The 20,146-nt window shown below is 56.1% G+C and overlaps 1 protein-coding gene across 2 annotated transcripts in view; it reads right to left on the bottom strand.

Moving 5' to 3' along the window:
* Positions 1-3,489: 3,489 nt before the first annotated feature.
* Positions 3,490-20,146, bottom strand: part of PARP1 (poly(ADP-ribose) polymerase 1) — a 33,246-nt gene continuing 16,589 nt past the window's right edge. Inside the window, exons 8-23 of one of the 2 annotated variants that reach the window (XM_021679509.1) lie at positions 18,393-18,540; positions 17,084-17,224; positions 15,528-15,770; positions 15,307-15,375; positions 14,978-15,110; positions 13,254-13,449; positions 11,146-11,274; positions 10,251-10,334; positions 8,617-8,739; positions 8,059-8,187; positions 6,965-7,063; positions 6,433-6,585; positions 5,463-5,590; positions 4,756-4,817; positions 4,102-4,216; positions 3,490-3,954 (exon numbers count right to left, since the gene is read on the bottom strand). In XM_021679509.1, coding sequence (XP_021535184.1) covers positions 3,873-3,954; positions 4,102-4,216; positions 4,756-4,817; positions 5,463-5,590; positions 6,433-6,585; positions 6,965-7,063; positions 8,059-8,187; positions 8,617-8,739; positions 10,251-10,334; positions 11,146-11,274; positions 13,254-13,449; positions 14,978-15,110; positions 15,307-15,375; positions 15,528-15,770; positions 17,084-17,224; positions 18,393-18,540 — 2,034 coding nt within the window. In that variant the 3' untranslated portion in view covers positions 3,490-3,872. Of the gene's footprint in view, positions 3,955-4,101; positions 4,217-4,755; positions 4,818-5,462; positions 5,591-6,432; positions 6,586-6,964; positions 7,064-8,058; positions 8,188-8,616; positions 8,740-10,250; positions 10,335-11,145; positions 11,275-13,253; positions 13,450-14,977; positions 15,111-15,306; positions 15,376-15,527; positions 15,771-17,083; positions 17,225-18,392; positions 18,541-20,146 lie in introns of those variants that run through there. The other variant, XM_021679510.1, reaches the window with a different exon arrangement.

The raw sequence follows: 20,146 nt of genomic DNA, 5'->3' as shown, positions 1-20,146 counted from the left end.
AGGAGGTGGTCCTGAGCGCTAGGAGGTGCCACGGAGTCTAGGAGGTGATCCTGAGTGCTAGGAGGTGCTCTGGAGTCTAGGAGGTGGTCCTGAGTCTAGGAGGTGGTCCTGAGTGTAGGTGGTGCTCCTGAGTCTAGGAGGTGCTCACCCCAATGACACAGCCTCCCCCTCGGTGGTCAGTGGACTAACCCCCTTTCTCTGCCATGGGGACAGCAGCCTCTAAGGTACGCAGACAGCCAGGTGGTGGCCTCTTCTTCCAATTCAGCAGACCTAGTGTTTGTCCCCAAGGGGAAACATTTCTCCCTCAGGGCCTTAGACCTCCAAACCAGCAGAGCTCCAGGGTGGGAAGCCAACAGCGAGGGGTACCAGATGTGGTCAGTAAGGACTACTCCCCCCCCGCCCCCAGACCCACACACCGCGGCTGTGGGGGACAGCGACACCCAGCGGTCTCGGGCTTACATCATATACTGGATCCCACAAAGTGGAGCTGCCTACATCCAGAGCACTCACTGCTGGCACCACGAGGAAGCCACTTGTGGCAGAACCAGTGACGTGCCCACTCCCTCCGAGTCCCCGGGATGCGGGCCAGCACCGCCCCCAGCCCAGCGGTGGGCAACCTCCTTTACACAAGGGCCCGGTCACCCAAGAGCATTTATGGGCCATGGTTCTTTTCACTTTTCAAAGTGAGTCTCCAAATACGTGCGTTCTTGGAACCTACTTGAGAGACAGGTCAACAGACCCACACCACTCACCGCCCCCACCGCCCCAGACCGGAGAGGCCACCGAGGGGCATGGGGCACACTTTGTCACCAGACCGCGCCAAACCCCAAACGATCAGCCCCAAGTAAGCTGCAATTCAAAGGCCTTATCTCATTCCTTAAACCCACAGACCCCAATCTTCTGGGACTTTGAACAGAATTTAAGGGAAGTGACACCACCTTGGGACACACGAAAGCCCTAAGGAACCTCGATGCCATCGGAGTGGCATGGGAGTTAGCCGAGAGGTCCGAGAGAAGCTGTGCCTGAGACCCAGACCTCCATAGCAACGGACCCTGCGCCGGGCAGGCCTCCAGCGTGGCCACTAACCGTCGGGGTGGGAGGGTGTCCGCTTGCTCAGGGCACAGAGCTGGGACGGTCCGGGCAAAGGGCTCTGGGACATTGTCGTGGCAGTTCCCGCCTCCAGAGAGGGCAAGGCAGAACCGCCAACACGAATCCGCCGGCTACCACCCTGCAGGGACAGAGGAACAGGGACGTGCGCGGTTTCTGCCTCGAGGGCCGAGACCATGCTCGTGGGCCCCCCAGGGGACCGCGGTTCAGCATAGGCCCCAAACCCCCTCCTGCTGGGGTTTCTGTGAACGGCTTAAAAAAAGAAATTAAAATGAGGGAACCCTCCTACACTGTTGGTGGGAATGCAAGCTGGTGCAGCCACTCTGGAAAACTGTATGGAGGTTCCTCAAAAAGTTGAAAATAGAGCTACCATATGATCCAGCAATTGCACTACTGGGTATTTACCCCAAAGATACAAAAGTAGGGATCCGAAGGGGTACGTGCACCCCGATGTTTATAGCAGCAATGTCTACAATAGCCAAACTATGGAAAGAGCCAAGATGTCCATCGACAGATGAATGGATAAAGAAGATGTGGTATATATGTACAATGGAATATTATGCAGCCATCAAAAGGAATGAGATCTTGCCACTTGCAATGACGTGGATGGAACTGGAGGGTATTATGTTGAGTGAAATAAGTCAAACAGAGAAAGACATGTATCATATGATCTCACTGATATGAGGAATTCTTAATTGTAGGAAACAAACTAAGGGTTGCTGGAGTGGGGGGTGGGGTGGGAGGGAGGGGGTGACTGGGTGATAGACACTGGGGAGGGTATGTGCTCTGGTAAGCGCTGTGAATTGTGCAAGACTGTTGAATCTCAGATCTGTACCTCTGAAACAAATAATCCAATATATGTTAAGAAAAAAAAAAGAAGAAGGTAGCGGGACGGGAAGAATGAAGTGGGGGAAATCAGAGGGGGAGACGAACCATGAGAGACGATGGACTCTGAAAAACAAACTGAGGGTTCTAGAGGGGAGGGGGGTGGGAGGATGGGTTAGCCTGGTGGTGGGTATTGAGGAGGGCACATTCTGTATGGAGCACTGGGTGTTATGCACAAACAATGGATCATGGAACACTACATCTAAAACTAATGATGTAATGTATGGGGATTAAGAATAAAAAAAAAAATAAAAAATAAAAAAATTAAAATGACCAGAATGCACTTTGGCTATGCCCTGGGATAGGACTTGACTTTTTTTAAGTGAGAAAAGAAACTCAAAAATATAAATACTGAAGCATCGTATGGTAGGTTCCCTTTGAGAAGATGTGAATTCAGAAACACGAACCTCTTTAAAACATCAGTTGTGATGACAGGGAACCCGCTGAGCAACCACTCCAACCTAAAAATACTTTGTTCATCAAGGACTGCAGGGTGATTGCCTTTCTCCGCACCAAGGACGGTGAAGAAGAGAGAACATTCGGGGTGCAGGAAGCCTAAGCCTTGCTGACTGGCCGATCAGGAGCGCATCTCAGGTCAAAGGCGCCAGGGATGAGTCCAGGACGCTGGAGAAAAGCAAGGACGCCGCTATCAGGTGAGGTCCTGAAGTCGGACACGAGCTCGGGCCCCTGCTGGTGCCACCATCAGAGTAGCTCCACTCCGAAGGCACCCCCTGCTTCTCTCTCTGCTCCGGAATGCCGTCTGTGCTGCTTCCCTCACCAAAACCCCCACCTAACTTTCAGGTTCCAGGCATCGGCTCGCCATGCCGCCACCGTCTGGCCCACGGGTCCCAGGGGTCACCGTGTTGTCCGTTTCGGGCTCATCCCCCCTGCAGAGAGCAGCGGTGGCAGGCTGCGTGCTCCATGGACGGTCAGACGACAGGACGTGCACCGGCACCACACACTCAGGGACCAGAGAAAGTGCACGCGCCTCCTGGCGTCTGGTTTTCTGCCGCCCAGACGGGCGCTCCCACGGCAACCCCGTTAGCTGCCGGACGTTCTGGGGTCCCACAAATACAGGCGCCAACAGCCCCCTGTAGTCTTTGTGGACCTTGTGCTGTGAGGGTGAACCGGATCCACCGTCAGCACGAGACCAGATGCACAATATACAAACGGAGAAGACATTCCCGTTTAAGCGAGAAGCACTATTAGCCCCTGGGAGTATTAGCGATACCATTTTCATCCGGAAGACAAACCGCTCACGGGAAATTCGGGAATTTCAAACGCAACTTTTAATTCACTGCACTATGTATTCTGAAAGCTTCCACATACAAGCGTGTCCAGAAGAGGAAAGCACTTTTTTGTTTCTAAGGGTGAGGAAATTGTTATTATTCCTCCTCCTGCTCTCCCCACAGAACTCACACAAAAGAAGCTAAAATAAAAAGGGACAATAAATGCAAAATAAAAAAGAAAATCTAAGTAGTACGAAATTAGTTTTTATTTTTACCTCAAAATAAATGCTTAACATTTTTCCAAAACCGAAACTAAAGGTGAACACTTAGAAGGGTGGGCTTGAGTTCTGCGTCCGCTGGGGAAGCCGGCAAGGCAGGCAGGCATTCTGATGTGTGCGGTTCTCCCCGCGGGACTAGTCTAGACCCCCAGCCCCCACTTCTCTATGGTCAGTCGGCAGTCGCAAGGGGGCCCCTCCCCCGTCCCACCCCCAGACCCACACAAACAAAGGATTTGGGAAGCTGGGGAAAAAATCGCCTAACACGTGAGCAACATTCATAGAAAATCCCTCATCAGGAGATGCCGAGAAGGCTTGCTCTGCGGGCGGCCTCTGCACCCCAGCCCCGGGCTGCGCCTCAGCCACATGCCCCGGCTCACCACAGGGACGTCTTGAAGTTGAACTTGAGCTTCAGCAGGTACTTCAGGTTTACCTGAGCAATGTCGTAGACGATGTACCTGGAGGAGACACGTGTCAAGGAGCGCACGGTTTCACGGTGGCCAGAGCACGCGCCGCCCCCACGCCGGTCAACCAGGCGCACGTGAGTGACCGCAGCCCCAGAACGTCCCTCTGAGCGGACGGCCTGGCTCCCTCGCAAAGGATACTCGTTATACAGCAGGCAGGTGTCGCTGACGCCGGACGAAATCCCCGTCCCCAGGGGAACTTCCACACCGTCCATAGTGATACTGGCTGCAGGATCAGGGGTTGTCTTGCCCAAACCTGCGGAACCATGAGGACAGAGATTGGAAACGTTCTAAGATGAGATCCGTTTTCTGTCAGTTCTATGTGTTCGTTTTAAAGACGTGCCCGCATTCCCTATTCTATCCTTCTTCCAGATACAAACCCGTAGTTCTAAATCAAGCTCCCAGGGCGCATGCCTTACTGATTTCGGTAACAAGAGCAGTGCCCCATCCCCCAGCCCGGATTGTATTTCTGCTGAGCCCAAGTCCGAAGCAGTCACTCCAGCCTGGCAGGTGGAGGCCCTAAACCAGCAGGTGCTCCACGCTCCAGCAATCCCAGATACCATGGGCAGTGCTCCGTCAGGGGACGTCCCTGAGTGCTGCCGCTGAGAGTTGTGTTAAAACCCAAAGCTGATGCCGCCGGTTCCTGGGGCTCGAACTGAGATGCGGTCAGCACTTGTGACACCAGCAGCAGACAAGGCGACCTGATTTTCTAACGGACCCCCAGCTGTGTCCCAGCCAGAGGCACGCGGCCCGCTGGGGAGAGACGCTGGAGCAGCACTTTCTGGAACACGGTACCTTTGACGCTGTGCTTGCCCTTGGGGAGCTTGCTGATGTGTGAAGCGTGCTTGAGTTCGTACCTACGGGAGAGAGGACCGTCCCAGAAGGGCCTCTGACGACCCCGGGCTCTCAAACCACCAGTGTGATGAGCAGGAGGCCAAGTGAGAAGAACCACCCAGCCCGCACCCATGGTTTCGGGAAGTGAAGGCGCAGTTCCCGTGAGCGGCCTGTGCCGGCCATCACTGCTATGGGGCCACTTGGCTGTGGCCGGCTGCTCCAAAGGCTTCTCTGTCTGCCCAGGCCATGAACCCCAGGCCCCTGCTCTATTACACGACCCTGCTCTCTGCGTCACGGTGACGGGACCAAGATGGACACCCGATGCAGGCAGGACCAACTGGTTTTCTGCAAGGACTCTGAAACTGGGATTGACTCCAGTTTGATCTGAGCTGGTCTTAAACATTTTAACATCTGTGGGTACGCACGCGTGCTAGGGGGCGACCCATCCTTTGTGCAATTCAGCCCACAGAGAGGATGGACGCTGCCAGTTCCTGAGACCTGGCTGGATTCCTCAGCCCTGCGGCTCCCTCGGTCACTTAACTAGAACCGGTTTCTACCATCGTGGTGGGGAATTTCCAGGGTCCCCTCCCGGCCAAGCAGAGCTCTCCTCTGTAGACCCAGCGCGTGCGTCCCCAGCAACGGCCCCAGCCAAGGCCAGGCTGACTCACATGTTCCCGAGGGCAACTTCTCCCAGCAGGATCAGGCCCACGGGGTCTGCCTGGGACGTGCGGCAGTAGTTGGCGCTCTTGGAGACCATGTCGGCGAAATAGATCCCTTTACCAAACATGTAGCCTGTCTGGGGGGTGGGGGTGGGAAAAGGGCCACTGAAGACCTGGGGCTGTTGGTGGCACCAGTGAGCTCCCGAGTGCGGACCACGCCCCGAGGCCGAGCTCAGGGGCCAGGCTGTTCAGACCCTGGTCCCGCCGGGCCCCCAGGGCCGCAGGGAGCTACGTAACCTCTCTGCACTCAGGAAAGACACCTCACAGGCCCTTGTGAAAACTGGCCAAGTCCGTAAGCATTTTGATCAGTACCTGGCACGTACAAACACCCCAGGGTGTTTGTGGCTCTTATGCTCACGTCCTTCTGTCAGTCAAACGAGAGGCTCAGGGAGGTCAGGGCATTGGCCCAGATCACGTGCTACCACGTGGCACCAGCCAGCCACCCCTTGCTCCCCACTTGTTGCAACTGGAAAGCAAGAGGCCTGCTAGACCGCCTCCGAGTGCCCGTCCCGCGGGTCACCTCTAAGCCCCAGGAGGTGACGCACTGAGCCCTTGTGTTGGGACAAGGCCTCACTCACGCCCTCCCACGGTTTCCTGAGGAACACCCTGGGGCTCATGGGAGTCCCCCCCCCCCCCCCCCGCCACGGAAAGCGGCAGAGGCAGGTCTGGACTCAGCTCGGCCCGTGGCCAAAGCCTGTTCTTTGCACATCAACACACCCATCTGCTCTCAGGTTGCCCTGAGGCCCGGACACCTTGCATCTTTTGTACCAGAAGCTATGGCTGACAAACGTGCAGCCACGTCATCCACAGAGTCAGGGGTGGGAGCACAAGGTGAAGACGCTCTCTGGGCAACGGCCACCTGTCGGCCGTCGCTCAGCCGAAACCTCATCTGGACAGGGGCCCCGGGCCAGCCACCTACCACGGGCGCCTCAGGCGGGGCGATGCGGAGGCCCTGGGACAGGATGCCGGCGAAGTTGGTGGCCCTGGAGCCGTGCCACAGCAGCCGGCGGTTATGCAGCTGCCGGAATGGCTCGTAGCGCCGGCTCTCGCCCTCGCGCTCGATCGTAAAAATCTGCTCGGGGGTTAAGGGAAGGAGACGCAGAAAGCTACGTTACTCTAACAGCCAGACCCACCAGACCCGGCAGACGGGCCAGCTGTCCCGAAGACGCGGCCCACCGCGACCTGGAAGGAGGTGGGGTCAGGTGGGGACAAGCTGCCCTGCGCAGGATCCCCAGGCGCTTCACAGAGCGTCTGTCTCAGTGTACTTTCCGGTTCTCAAACGAGGCTTTGAGATCGGAAATGAACAAAAAAGATTAGGAAAAGAATCCAAAGCCACCCCCAGACCCTAAGACTAATTTTTCTTTCCATAAACAGTTCCGCTAGTCATTTAAAGCGAAGAGTCCTTTTCTACCTAGGCCCAGGATGGAGGGAGCAGGCAGGAGGATTCTTACATCAATAACCTCCAGGTCGTACGCGTTGTGCGTGGTTGCGTGAGTGTTCTTAACATACTTCCTGATGGTCTCCGCTTCCTCCGAATCTCTGTCCACCACCTAGAACAACGTCGTGGAGTCAGAGCGAGGGGGACCCCCAGCAGAGCCACCCAACATGGGGGCCAAGAGATGTCCCACAGCCAAGACTGCAATCAGAAGCCGAAACGACCCCATAAACTGTCGGGATTTGAGGACAACCAACGCTCCGCATCTTTGAATCCTCAGGGCCCCGCCAGGTAACGGTCAATTTGTCAACGTAATCTCCGCCACACAAACACAAGTGCACCACGGGAAAGGCTGTGTTTTCTATTTTTGTATTTTTAGCCAAAGTGCAGAAAACTCAGGAATTCTGCTTTTCCTCACAACTTAATTCAAAGGCTTCAGGACAGAGAAAAAGCCCTGCACAGCCAACCATGCCCACAGCATTCCCATCAAGAAGGTGCCCCAGGGACCAAACAAGTGACATTTGGTGGCTTATTCTACCCGGACCCACAGATCTATGCTCTGTCCTAGGCAAGAAGCAGAGACTCTTTGCAGTGATGTAAACACCCCATCCCAGGCTCAAGGGAACCCGCCACACCGCAGGATCCCAGGAGATGAGATGTGGGAGAGACCAGGCTCAAGGTCAAGGCAAGCCAGGGACCAAGGCAGGGTGACTTCTGCCCCAGCATGGCCACCTCAGTCCGAGAGTAGGAATCCAGGCCCCGTGCACTCATTACGGCTGTCACCAGGCACTTCCGCTTCTGAAATGGGCATGACAAACCTAAAGCTCATAAGTCTCCAAAATCAGATCCTCTCCAGATTAAGGAAAAATGAACCTTCTGGAAGGCCGCTCAAAAACGAGTCTCTGTACCCAAAGCCCTGGCTTGGAAGCCTGCCCGGCCAAGGTGCTTATTTCCAGGTGAGACGTCCTCGGGTCTCCCCGGGCCGTGAGCACAGCATCTGGGAATATGCTGGAAGTCCAGCTCCTGGGCACCAGCAATCTGTTTCAAGGAGTTCTCCAGGAGAAATGCATTCCAGTTTGGGGATGAGCGGTTAGACGGGCGGCCTGTTACCTTAATGTCAGTCTTGAGCTTCTCATAGTTGACGTCGATGGGGTCCTTGCTACCGTCATCAGAACCCCCCCTGAGCAGACTGTAGGCCACCTCAATGTCTAGCAGGTTGTCCAGCATTTCCACCTTGGCCTGGAGGAACAGACAGAAAACCTTGGGCTTGGGACCAGGGTGAGGGAGACTATCTAGGTCTGGCAGAGAAAACCCACATGCAGATAACGGTTGGAACAGACAGTGAAGGGGGGCCTCCGAGCTGGTTGGGGACACCCTGTCACCCACCCGTTGCTCGCAGTGAACACTGCCGGGATGTCCTGGGATGCCAAGGGGGGGCGTGCTCCCTGGGGGAAGGGAGAGCCAGAAGCTACAAGGCTACAGCAAGAACGGGGGCGGGGGCGGCTATTGCTGGCGAGACAGGGAGGGAAAACCCGCCTGTCTGGCCTGTGGTTGGTCTCTTCCGATGTGGGAAGAAATGCTACTTCAAAACGGGGGCCCAGAGGTGGGGCCCCTGCCCTGAGGGAGTGCCACCCAGGCCTGCACCTCCCTCCGGAAGCCCCGGGCTACCTGCACACAGTCCGCATTGTTTAGGAGTGGGGGCTTCTTCATCCCGAAGTCGTGGGGAATCAGGGTGTAGAAGCGATTGGAGAGATCCAGGATCTGGGAGTCACTGCTACCCTGGGACACCGCCTTCGGGGGAGGGGACAGAGACGGAGACAGCGAGTCTGACATGGCTCGGTGTGGGCACGAGCCAGGAAACGCAGGGAAAATGTTCAAGACCAGCTCATGTTGGTGTCGAGCCGGCCTGAGTGCAGGATCCCCCTCCCCGCGTAAACTTTCACTTCTACGGAGACCTGTGACACCCCCACCCCCACGCAAGGTGTCAACTGTAGCATCTAGGTAGTGGGTTCATGTGCACTTTTTTTTTTTTTTTAAAGATTTTGTTTATTTATTTATTTGACAGAGAGAAACAGCATGAGAGGGAATAGGGTCAGAGGGAGAAGCAGGCTCCTCGCCGAGCCGGGAGCCTGATGTGGGACTCGATCCCAGGACTCCGGGACCATGACCCGAGCCAAAGGCAGATGCTTAACCATCTGAGCCACCCAGGCGCCCTCATGTGCACTTCTAATAAAACTCTTTCAACTGTTTCAATGTTTGGGAACTTCTCACAAGTCAAAAGGGGAAATTCACTGCTATGAATTCTGGCAGCCCGCCCCTTATCCACGGATCTTCAGCCTTATTTAAGGGAAGGAATTCGCTTTTCTTGCACATGAAGATTCAGGTGGCCACACACAGGCTAAGTTCCCCTTCCTGCATCAGTGCCCATTCGTGCTCTGTTTGCAGAAGGTGCTCAATAAATGCAGAGATGGAAGAGCAGGACCGCTGTGATGCTGGGCGGGCACCTGGGTGGCCACAGGGTAGTGGAAGTCTGCTTCCCGGGAGCCCCCCCCTCCTTCACAGGCCAGCCCTGCACCTCGGCCCCCCAGGGCGCAGCAGGAAGGCCCCGCGGACTGGGGGACCCTGTGGGGTGCCCGGTGAGGTGCTGACCAATGAGCATGAACCAAAGTGAGGAAATACTTTGCTCTCTTTGATTTCCCAGTAACTGCAAAATAACTTCAGCCTCTTTTTAAAACATTTTAAGTCATCTCTACACCCAACGTGGGGCTTGAACTCAAGACCCCGGAGATCAAGAGTCGCACACTCCATTGACTGAGCCAGCCAGGTGCCCCAATTTCAGCCCAATTTTTAAGGATTTTATTTATTTGACAAAGAGAGAGAGAGAGCAGGAACACAAGCAGGGGGAGTGGGAGAGAGAGAAGCAGGCTTCCTGCCGAGCAAGGAGCCCGATGTGGGGCTCGATCCCAGTACCCTGGGATCACGACCTGAGCCGAAGGCAGCCGCTTAACGACTGAGCCACCCAGGCGCCCCTCAACTCTTAAGGACACACAAAATCAGGATGTTTTTATGAGGCAGGAGAACCAAATACCTTACTCAGTTTATAGAGAGTTTATTACCTATCTGATCACTGAAAACATGGCTACTTCCTTAGTTCTGTGACCACCATGGCAAGGAGCAGGCACTTTACCATATTTACAGAACTGAAAAAGCCTCTAGGTCTTCAGGCATCGGGGTGCGGTACCTCCCTGACCCTGCACCCCGCCCCCCACACGAGCTGGCCCCGAGTGGCGGCCCCCGCCTACCTGCTGCACCTCACTGAGGATGGAGTACGCCGCCTGGATCTGCCTCTTGCTCAGCTTCCCCAAGGGCATCTTCTGAAGGTCAATCTGAGGAGACAGGGGAATTTTCCCTTGGAAAGCCGCTCTGTGCAGCGGACCACAGGCGAGCTGGCGAGTGCCCCCTTGGGGCTCCCAGGCCTGGCTGGCAGCAGAGATCCAGCTCTGTCGGCTGCCCCGCCCGCACCGTGGGGTCTGTGTGAGGGTCCCGCTTGCGTCGTTTACAGCAGCCATGGCGCCTCCACCCCCACACTCCGTCTGCACTGGCCCAGCACAACTCTCACCCGGTTCCAAAGTAAGGATGAGGGCCAGCCCACATGGCCTTCCCTGGGGCCTCAGAGCCAAGGCAGTTCCCAATTGAATAAGGACCATAAACTGGTAAAGAATGTTTTTTTTTTAAAGTACAGGCTCCTATATGTATTTATAATCAAATTAACACTTTTTCGAATCAATTACCCTGAAAAGTTACATGTTTATTCTAGCAATACGGCTTCTGCTCACACCTTGGGAATTACCATCAAGATAAGTGGCAAATGTAGCGGGAAAAGCACGCGACCCGCTGCTAGCTCAGCAGGCGTCTACGCTCAGCCTCCATCTCCCACCCAGAAAATGGGGCCACCTTCCCCCAAAGGCACCCACGCCCCCTGTTGGGGAGTGGCCTGTGTGGCCTGCGCCTAGCCCCTCCGGAGCCCCCAGGGCCACCCTGCACCTCCACACCCGCAGTGCACAACACAGACGGAGCTGCGCGAGCGCTGGGGTAACGAACGGGGAGCGGCAGCAACAAGCAGGAGGACAGGCAGGGGACACGGCCACCTGCCCCGACCACCCCCCAGCTCGCCGACCAAACGATGAGCGCAATAACCTCGTATTCCACCATGGCTTTCTTCATACTCTCCACGTCGAAGATCATCTTAATGAGCTCCTGCACGGGCTTGGGGAGCTTGGACTTGGTGCCGGGGCTCACCGTCAGCTTCTTGACTGCCTCTTCATCCTTTAGGGAAAAGAAAACTGGTTAGAGACCTCTTCAACAACCCAAGCCAAGTGGTGGTATCTGGGCTGCAGACGAAGGAGCCACAAGATTGGGTGCCACCAACAGCAGAGGCTGAGCGATCAGGGACAAGGCTGAGGTAGCAGGTGCCAGGAACACGGGTCTGCACCGGGACCAGACACTTCCCGTGAGCCCCCAAGTCCCTGTGGCTACTCCAGACCCTTCCTCCAACCTGCCACTGCAAGCGCCCAGCTCCGTGCCGGCTGACCTACCCACGGCCCACGCCGCCACCAGGGCAAACCACGGACCAAGGGGACACCGGACCAATTCTCCCCTTTCTTGTACTGCCTCATGCCAGGGCCAACAGCCTTTTACAAAGTCCCAAAGATCCAAACACCCAGACCCATTTCCTGCCACACAGACCGATGGCATGAACTCCATCCTCTGCTGCCCCCCCCCTACCGCGGTCACACTTCCTGACGAGCTAACAGCACAAGACTACACTCCTGCTCTTTGGGGAACCCAGGCTAAGTCAGGACCACTCGGCACTGGAAACGTCTGAACCCTCCTCACTTATGAACGGCAGGAGGGGAGGGACTGCGCCCTGTCCCTCAGTGTCCCTAGCAACTAGCCTGTTTGGTGTTTGCTTTGAGTGGACACCAGTCCTGGTATCTGTTGAGCTCGCCCGAGCTGCGTGCTGGGCCGCGGGCCGTGTTCACACTCCAGGTTGCGGCTGCCAGCTACGCTTCCTGTCCCAGCACTGACTCTTCAGTGCTTTCATGTTCCCGGCTTCCAGCTCCCCAGGGAGGCCAACTGTTCATGGTGAAAAGCTTTGTTTAAATGCATGTACTCTGTGACCCGGTATCTCCCTCTCTGGGGGTAACAGCCACAGAGATTTTTACGTATTCAGTAGCATTGTTATAGAGAACTTATAGACCATAAACTACTACCTCTGACCATCTGTGCAGCCCTAACACATGTCGCTCTAGGCCAGTGCACTTGAATTCAGCAGCCCCTGGTTTTGAAAGGAGGCCAGTCTGAACGGAGACATACTGCAAGGGCTGAAAACACACCAGACTTCAAAGATTTGCCTTCAAAAAAAGAGGGGGGGATATAAACTACTAAGATTAGTTTCATAGTTCCTTTTTGCTTTTTTTTTTTTAAGATTTTATTTATTTATTTGAGAGAGAGAATGAGATAGAGAGCATGAGAGGGGGGAGGGTCAGAGGGAGAAGCAGACCCCTCGCTGAGCAGGGAGCCCGATGCGGGACTCCAGGATCATGACCTGAGCCGAAGGCAGTTGTTTAACCAATTGAGCCACCCAGGTGTCCTGTTCTTTTTGCTTTTTAAAATGAACAAAACAGGGATGCCTGAGTGGCTCATTAAGCGTCTGCCTTCGGCTCAGGTCATGGTCCTGGGGTCCTGGGACCTAGCCCCACATTGTGCTCCCTGCTCGGCTGGGAGCCTGCTTCTCTCTCTGCCCCCTTCCCCAACACCGCTCACGCTCTCTCTCTCTCTCGCAAAAATAAATAAAAACACTTAGAAATTATTTTCGAATTTATTTGTGATTTCTTTTTTGATGCTTGAGTCATTTAGAAGTATGTTATTTTGGGGTGCTGGGTGGCTCAGTTGTTAAGCGTCTGCCTTCGGCCCAGGTCATGGTCCCAGGGTCCTGGGTTCGAGCCCCGCATCAGGCTCCCTGCTCCGTGGGAAGCCTGCTTCTCCCTCTCCCACTCCCCCTGCTTGTGTTCCTGCTCTCGCTGTGTCTCTGTCAAATACATGAAATCTTAAAAAACAAACAAACAAACAAAAAAACACAAAACAATGCAGTTACTGAAATATCAAGGCCACGTAGGTGGTTGTGTATCTCTATTGGGACAGCATCTTCCAGAAGCTGCCGCAGTGGGCGGGGGGGGGGGGACACACACGACAGGGTGCCCCTTCCTTCTACTGGATGCAGACAGTGCGAGAGTGGGGATTACCTGGCCATAGTCAATCTCCAGAGGGTAGAACTTTTTGGGATACTTCGTGAAGTTCTTGGAGTGCCAGGCATTCCCAGTTTTCTCTTCGTACAGCTTCATGAAGTGCTCAATGGCGTCTTCCTTGGATGGGACCTGCTCCAGTTTGTTACTGCCGATGACCGTGCCCACGCGGCCCCACGACCTGAAGATCCAGTACCTGCGAGGGTGCGGGGAGGACAGGAGGAGGGTCACACACAAACCTGTGGCTTGGCTGGTCAAGTGTCGGCAACAGTCCCCCTTCCCTTCCATTCCGCTTGGGGGACAAAGAGCTCCACCCCCCACGACGATGCTGATAGGCACAGAAGGACAAAGGAAACTTGACGCGACGGGGTGGGGTGGGGTGCGTGCACGTGTGTCAGCGGCATGCAGGCCGGGCCTCAGGGTCAGGCCATCGCTCTGGGTTCCCATGGCAACCGGGCCCCACACACTGGTACCCTAGGTGCCCTGCTGCTCAGCTTTGGGGGAGCTCATTTCTCTTGGTGGAAAGAATGAATGACATAATGCATCACGTAAAGATATATCAGAACCTCAAATACAGGGGCGCCTGGGCGGCTCAGCTGGTGAAGCATCTGACCTCAGCTCAGGTCATGATCTCAGGGTCCTGGGATCGAGCCCCGTGTCAGGCTTCTCCCTTTGCCTCTGCCCCTCCCCCTTGCTCGTGCTGTCTTAAATAAAGTCTTAAAAAAAAAAAAAAAAAAAGAACCTCAAATACAAGAGCTGTATGTACTTTTCTTTCTTTTTAAAGATTTTGAGAAAGCGCAAGAGCAAGCACTCACGAGAAGGGGGAGGAGCTGAGGGAGAGAGAGAAGCAGAGTCCCTGCAGAGCAGTGAGCCCAATATGGGGCTGGATCCCAGGACCCTGTGATCATGACCTGAGCTGAAAGCAGACGCTTAACTGACTGAGCCATCCAGGCGCCCCGACTTGTATGTACTTTTAAGTAAACCAAAGATCTCGAAGAAAATCTGGGGCTTCCTGGGCTCTTGCCCAGAGGCACAGGTCACTCTCTCCTCGGGTTTCCCTGGAAATGTTTGGGAGGTGCTATACTGAGCTGTCCTGAAAAGCGTCCTTAACTGACAGCCCACGTTGCCCATTCACTGTGAAAACCAGTAAGACCAGGTCACCAGAGCAGGTAATAAACCACATGACATTGGACTTATTTCTTCAGAAAATCTATTTAGCCTACTAGATACTCTGGACTTTTAGGATCCCTTCCAATATTCACTTTTGGAGGAAAGTTCTGGTGAGAAGCTGAGGCAATGGAAGAACACAGCCGCCGGCCAAGGCTTCCTAGGGGCTGGTGTCGTGCCCCCGGGGCCGCCGCTACGCCGTACCTTTCAACCACCAGAGTTCCGGTGGGGAAGCTGCTTCCACTTGCTGACAAGAAACTGTCCCGGTTTACCCATGAGTCGGGACTAGGGAATTTGAAAAAACATTAAAAGACCAAGTTTGGGTCCACGTGTGTTCAGAAGTCAGAGGCTGTGGATTCTTCAAGGAGCCGTAAGCAGAGTCTTGGGAGATGGTGGGCAGCACGTCCCGTGAAGTCAGGGAGCTGGATGGATGCCAAGGAGCCAGCCCATGTGGGGCGCCAGCATCTTCCCTCTCGCTGAAGGCACCACACCCCTCACAGGCCCACCCCCTTCATGGGGCCACCTTCCAGGGACTCCACCCTGTGCCCACAACACACCTGCTTTCTTTGTCATCCTCCAGGAGCTGCAGCTTGTAATAGGAGTTAGTTCCCTTCACGATGTCCACCAGGCCGAGGGTGGCGCTGAACACCTTCCCACCTTTCTCCAGGACATGTGCGGAATGTTCCAGACCTGTCGCAGAGGCAGGGCGCCTGCAGGTGGGGGATTCAGACCCACCTGGACACTCTACTGCCACGTTTGGGAGGCTCCCCAAAAGACCCACGTGTCCTCAGGACCGGGGGAGCCCAAGGAAGCAGGAGGGCACAGGTGTGGTCCAGGTGCCCCTGGTCTCCTGACCACCCACCCGCTCACACTCCCGTGTGCTCACCTGAATCTGGATCGACAGCAGCTCCACCTTTAAGAGTTAACTTCATTCTCTTCTCAGATTTATTGATGCCTTGAAAGGAAACAAGAAACGAAAATGTTTGAGTGAAATGAAACCAGAAAGTAGGGGTGGGGTGCAAGGCAGGGTGAAGGGGCGGTCTGCCAACAGGGCTCTAGGCAGCCTCGGCCGGAGTGTCCCAGGAGCACGCGGACCCGGGTCCTCACCTTCCTCCTTGACAGGGCCCTTGCTCTTCTTGGACAGCGCAGCCCCCGACTTTGCTCTCGAGGCCGCAGGCTCCGCCGGCTCTGCCTTCACCTCGGTGCCCCACGGGGCCAGGACATGGGCTGAGAGCAAGTCCTGCAGGCTCCTGGTGGAATCGGACACGTCCTGGAGGAAGTCCTCGGACACCACGCGGATGCTGGCCTCTCGCACCTCCTCCATCTTCTTGTTCATCTTCTCCACCTCCTCTGTTCAAATCAGGGCCAAGAACAACGGGCACGTTAGTGTGAAGTGAAGCCAGAGCCCCACCGAATGAGCCCCCTCCTCGTCACCTGGCACGGGGGGGTGGCCGACGGTGCAGGCAGGTGCGCCCCAGGGGAGGAGTTGTGGTTTGACGGCAGGCGCTAGCCCCCCCGCCCGGCAGGATGCCTCTATTCTGCTCCTCTGCGGGATCCTGCACGTGCGCAGCCCCCCCCGCCAGCAGGATGCATCTGTATTCTGTCAATAGTTTCCCTGATGCGAGGAAACTTTCTAATTTGATGGAGCCCCGCTGGGCTGGTCTTGGTGCCAGAGTCGAAAATCACGAAAACCAAGATCGAGGGGCTCGCCGTCTGTGTTTTCTCCCACAAGTTCTATGGCTCCGGGGCTCCATCCAATTTGAGTTAATCTGTGAGTGGCATCAGGCAGGGACCCGGCTGTCCCATGTGAACCTCGGCTCTCTGTGGTAGATGCACTCGGCGCACACATGGCGGCTTACTGCCGGGCTCTCTAGGCCGTTCTGTGGATCCACACGTGTCCCTATGTCAGCTCCGTACCGTTCCGATCGCTAGAGCTTGTGACGTAGTTTGCAATCAGGGAGCGTGAGGTCTCCTGCTCTGTCCCTTGTCACGCTGGCTCTGGCTTTCTGGAGTCTGTGGCTCCGCACACGTTAGGACCATCTGCTCCAGTCCCGAAGACCAGCCCTGGGCTTCCACAGGGTCTGCCGGAGTCTGTGTGGAGTGCACCTCACGACCCTTACTTCCAACTCCCGACTTCCTAAATTACTTACCTCCGATTCTGCAAGACTGTTTTTCTCTGAGACTATCTTGTGCTGTCATTTGGAAGATACTCCCGTTTCTTCATTTTGCCTCACTCTACGGGTTTCCATCGGTCGGCGAAACAAGCACGTCTCCCGGTCCTGAAGGAGCACCCTCTTTGTGCAGCCCTGCCCCCGCTCTGTGGCCCCGCAGAGCCCTGAGCTTGTCCACGCCCCCCGAGGTTGCGGACGTGCAAGGCCATTGGCGTCTCCAAGGGCAGGAGCTCAGGCTGGTTGAGAAAAGCAGCAGGCAGCCTTCGGCTAGGGATGGAAGGCGTGTGCACACACACACAACAGAGCAGCGTGCAAATACCGGCACTGGCCTCCCCTCACAAACGACCCAAACAACGCTGCTGACCAAAGAAGAGACCCATCTGGGAGTGCCCTGTGGGTGCCACGCCGCACTCAGCGCGTCCCCTCCCTCAACCTCACTGCCCTCACAAGAGGCATGGCGTGTCCCTCCTTTACAAACCAGATTCAACTCACTTTTGGTACTGATGCACAGGGAGGCCTTGTTGGCTGTGCCCGTCAACTTCCCCCCGAGTTTCTCGATCATGGCCTTCACCTCATCCTTATTCCGGGAGAGTTTCCCAAGAGTCAGGATCTTCATGTTGGACAACGGCTTTTCTGGGACGAGAAAACAGTTGTCAGGCTGTGAGGTCCCAGGAAGGCCAGGACACCCTCAGCTCTCCTTTGATCAGCATCCCCGAGGGAGAAGTCTAGGAAAGCAGAGGCCCAGGGCTAGTGGGAAAGCAGAGGACAGGACAGCACGCGGAGAGCCTGTCCCGTCCCTTGGCACACAGAGGACCAGGCCGGGGGAGAAGCCACACGATGACTCCTGGCCCTGCCCCACAGGCAGACCCAGAAAGCTGCATGCGGGGACCACGAGGCTGCCAGTGGGATGGGAAGAGGAGAAGCAATCAGGTGAGCTCCCAATCACTTTTATTCTTTCCCCAACCCACATCTAAAAATAAACCGCAATTTCTTATGTGATACCTAATTAACCCCACCCAACAAACCAGTCTCCCCAAGGCAGTCACTCAAAGCTTCAGTCAGCAGGACACTGAGCAGGGTAACTGATTCCAGGCACAAGGCAGAACCCGGCACTTGAGGAGGCCGGAAAGGCCCTCGACACAGCAGTGTCTGTCTGTGGCGGAGGCGGACGGGTGCCGCCTACGCACTCCCAGCACGAGAACCCGGAGGGAGGCCCCCAAGCCCTCCGTGAGGGCAAGTCAGCGCTGACCCGACACGTGCACTGGAGCAGAGACACACGTCCCTCCCCAGGAGACGGCAGGTCACCAACAGGCTCACATTCAGGGTCAGACCCTGGTCCTCTGCCCACCCGACTGTGGCTGTAACCCTCAGGCTCCGTCACGTGTCTCGGAGTGAACAAAAGCAGGGAGTCTCTTCAGCAGACGGAAAACCCCAAACTGGTGTCACTGCCCCTGCCGGTGAGGCGTGTTCGCCCTCAAACGGGTCAGTCAGTCTGCGCTGCCGGCCAGGCACACAGCACGTCTCGGCGTGCAAGAGCCATGAGTGTCCCATCAGGCTCAGGATGCCCGATGGGGGTAGGGCTGCCGGGAGGCGGGAAAGCAAGGTCTGCTGGGTGGGCAGGAGGACATTCAGAATGTCGTACGGCCCACTGGGCCTTTCTCGGGAGAACGCCTCCCAAGCACCTTCCTCCTGCTGAGGGGAGCCCGGCAGGCCTTCCCCACAGGATCGGCAGACAAGAGGACCCACAGGGAGACCCTCCTCTTGCTCAGGTCAGGGCCCCAGCCCCCGCCCCCAGCTGTACCTGGTGGAGCGGAGCTGTTCATACTGGCAGGCGCCGAGGCTGTGGAGGGCGGGGGTGCCACCGCCGCTGGGGCACTGGTCTCAGGGGGAAATATTCGGTCCTGCTTTTTGGTCTTCAGTTTTTTGAGGTAAGAAATTTCTCGGAATTCCTAAAGAATTTAAGTTTCAGTTAAGAAACCAGTTCTTGGGCGCTTGGGTGGCTCAGATGGTTAAGCGTCTGCCTTCGTTCGGCTCAGCCAGGGTCCTGGGGTCGAGTCCCGCATTGGACTCACCCTTGAGGGGCCCCTCACGGGCCGCATGCCCACCTCCCGAGACTGCACGCACTGAGAAACTGTATTTCCTGAGAGAAAATCAGGAGTTTCCCTCCCTTCCTATGAGGGAACGTGGCTGCAGATAGCCCAACGACAGTGTTCAATACGGACTCTGCCAAAAGTCGGATCACCTTCCTCCCGGAGACTGACAACAGGCTCTGCTCCAGGCAGTCACTCTGGGAGCGTCCGACACATGGAGTTCAGGGAACAGCATGGTCCCTGTGCTCCTACACCTTCACCCAATCAAGAAGAGGCTGCTCCCGCTGTACCCGTGCTCAGTGAAAGCCCCGAGAACAGGGTCCAACGCATGCTGAGCACCTACCGTGCCATGGATCACCATGAAGTCATAAAGACAGTTTCTTCCTTTGAGAAATAAGCTCAGTCCTCATGGAGTCAGATACACGAAAACTAACTTTAACACAGGAGCGAGGCTCTACAACAAACATGCCAATGGGACACAGACGGGGAACTCCAGGAGGGCTCCTTGGAGGCAGTGACTGCTCAGATGGCTAGGGGCTGGAAAAGCAGGGCTCATGCAAAGACATGTGGCCGACACACCGTGGTATGCGGGGAACGCTGGCTAGTTAGTGCCCTGTTGCGGGGAGTGTGGAGAGCTGGAGATACGGCGTGTGCGTGCAGGGGCAGTGAGAACAGAGCCTGAGGACGGCAAGGGCGGAAGAAGGCCCACAGAGCCGGGCAGGTCCTGGGGAAGCCAGACTGGACCTTGACTCTGCGGGCCGCGCTGCGGGGACAGCAGTCTCACATGGGGCTGCAAGTCCAGGACTCTGCATGGGTGGCAAGCACCGTGGACCCGAAAATGGGTCTTACGCATGCAGGCACCTTCCAAAATAAACACGGATGCCGTGCAACTGGTATATGAAACACACAACGGCTCCTATCTCTCACCATCTTATTTTCTCAAAGAACTCAGAAAAACCCGGGGAATATTTCCACGAGAAATGGGGACGGGTGTAAGGCTATAAAAATACAGGGAGTGAGGGGGTCAGAGTGCTTTCGGAGCGACCACTCAAGAGAACGTGCAGAGGCGGGGCGGGCTGGGGTGTAATTTCGGCCGTGAGCGGGGAGGCAAGAAGGCCGCGGGACACCCAAGTGCCTACTACGTGCTGCTGTCCCACAGGCTCAGCCCCTGCACTTCGCAAGGGAGGGAGGCCACCCGGCCAAACTCAAAGCCCAAATCCTGGGGAGAGGCAGCCCGGCGCCGGCTCGCACCGAGTCTCAGGGTGCAGGAGAGTCCCAATTGAGGTTCCCTGAGTGAGCTTTTAGCATCCTGAGAATTCAATATGCATTTTCATTAAAAAAAAAAAAGGGGGGGGGCGCCTGGGTGGCTCAGTCGTTAAGCGTCCGCCTTCAGCTCAGGTCATGATCCCAGGGTCCTGGGATCGAGCCTCGCATCGGGCTTCCTGCGGAGCAGGGAGCCCGATGC

Source organism: Neomonachus schauinslandi, chromosome 6, assembly GCF_002201575.2.
Source record: "Neomonachus schauinslandi chromosome 6, ASM220157v2, whole genome shotgun sequence".
Taxonomy (NCBI): Eukaryota; Metazoa; Chordata; class Mammalia; order Carnivora; family Phocidae; genus Neomonachus; species Neomonachus schauinslandi.
This window is presented reverse-complemented; position numbering and strand designations above follow the sequence as displayed.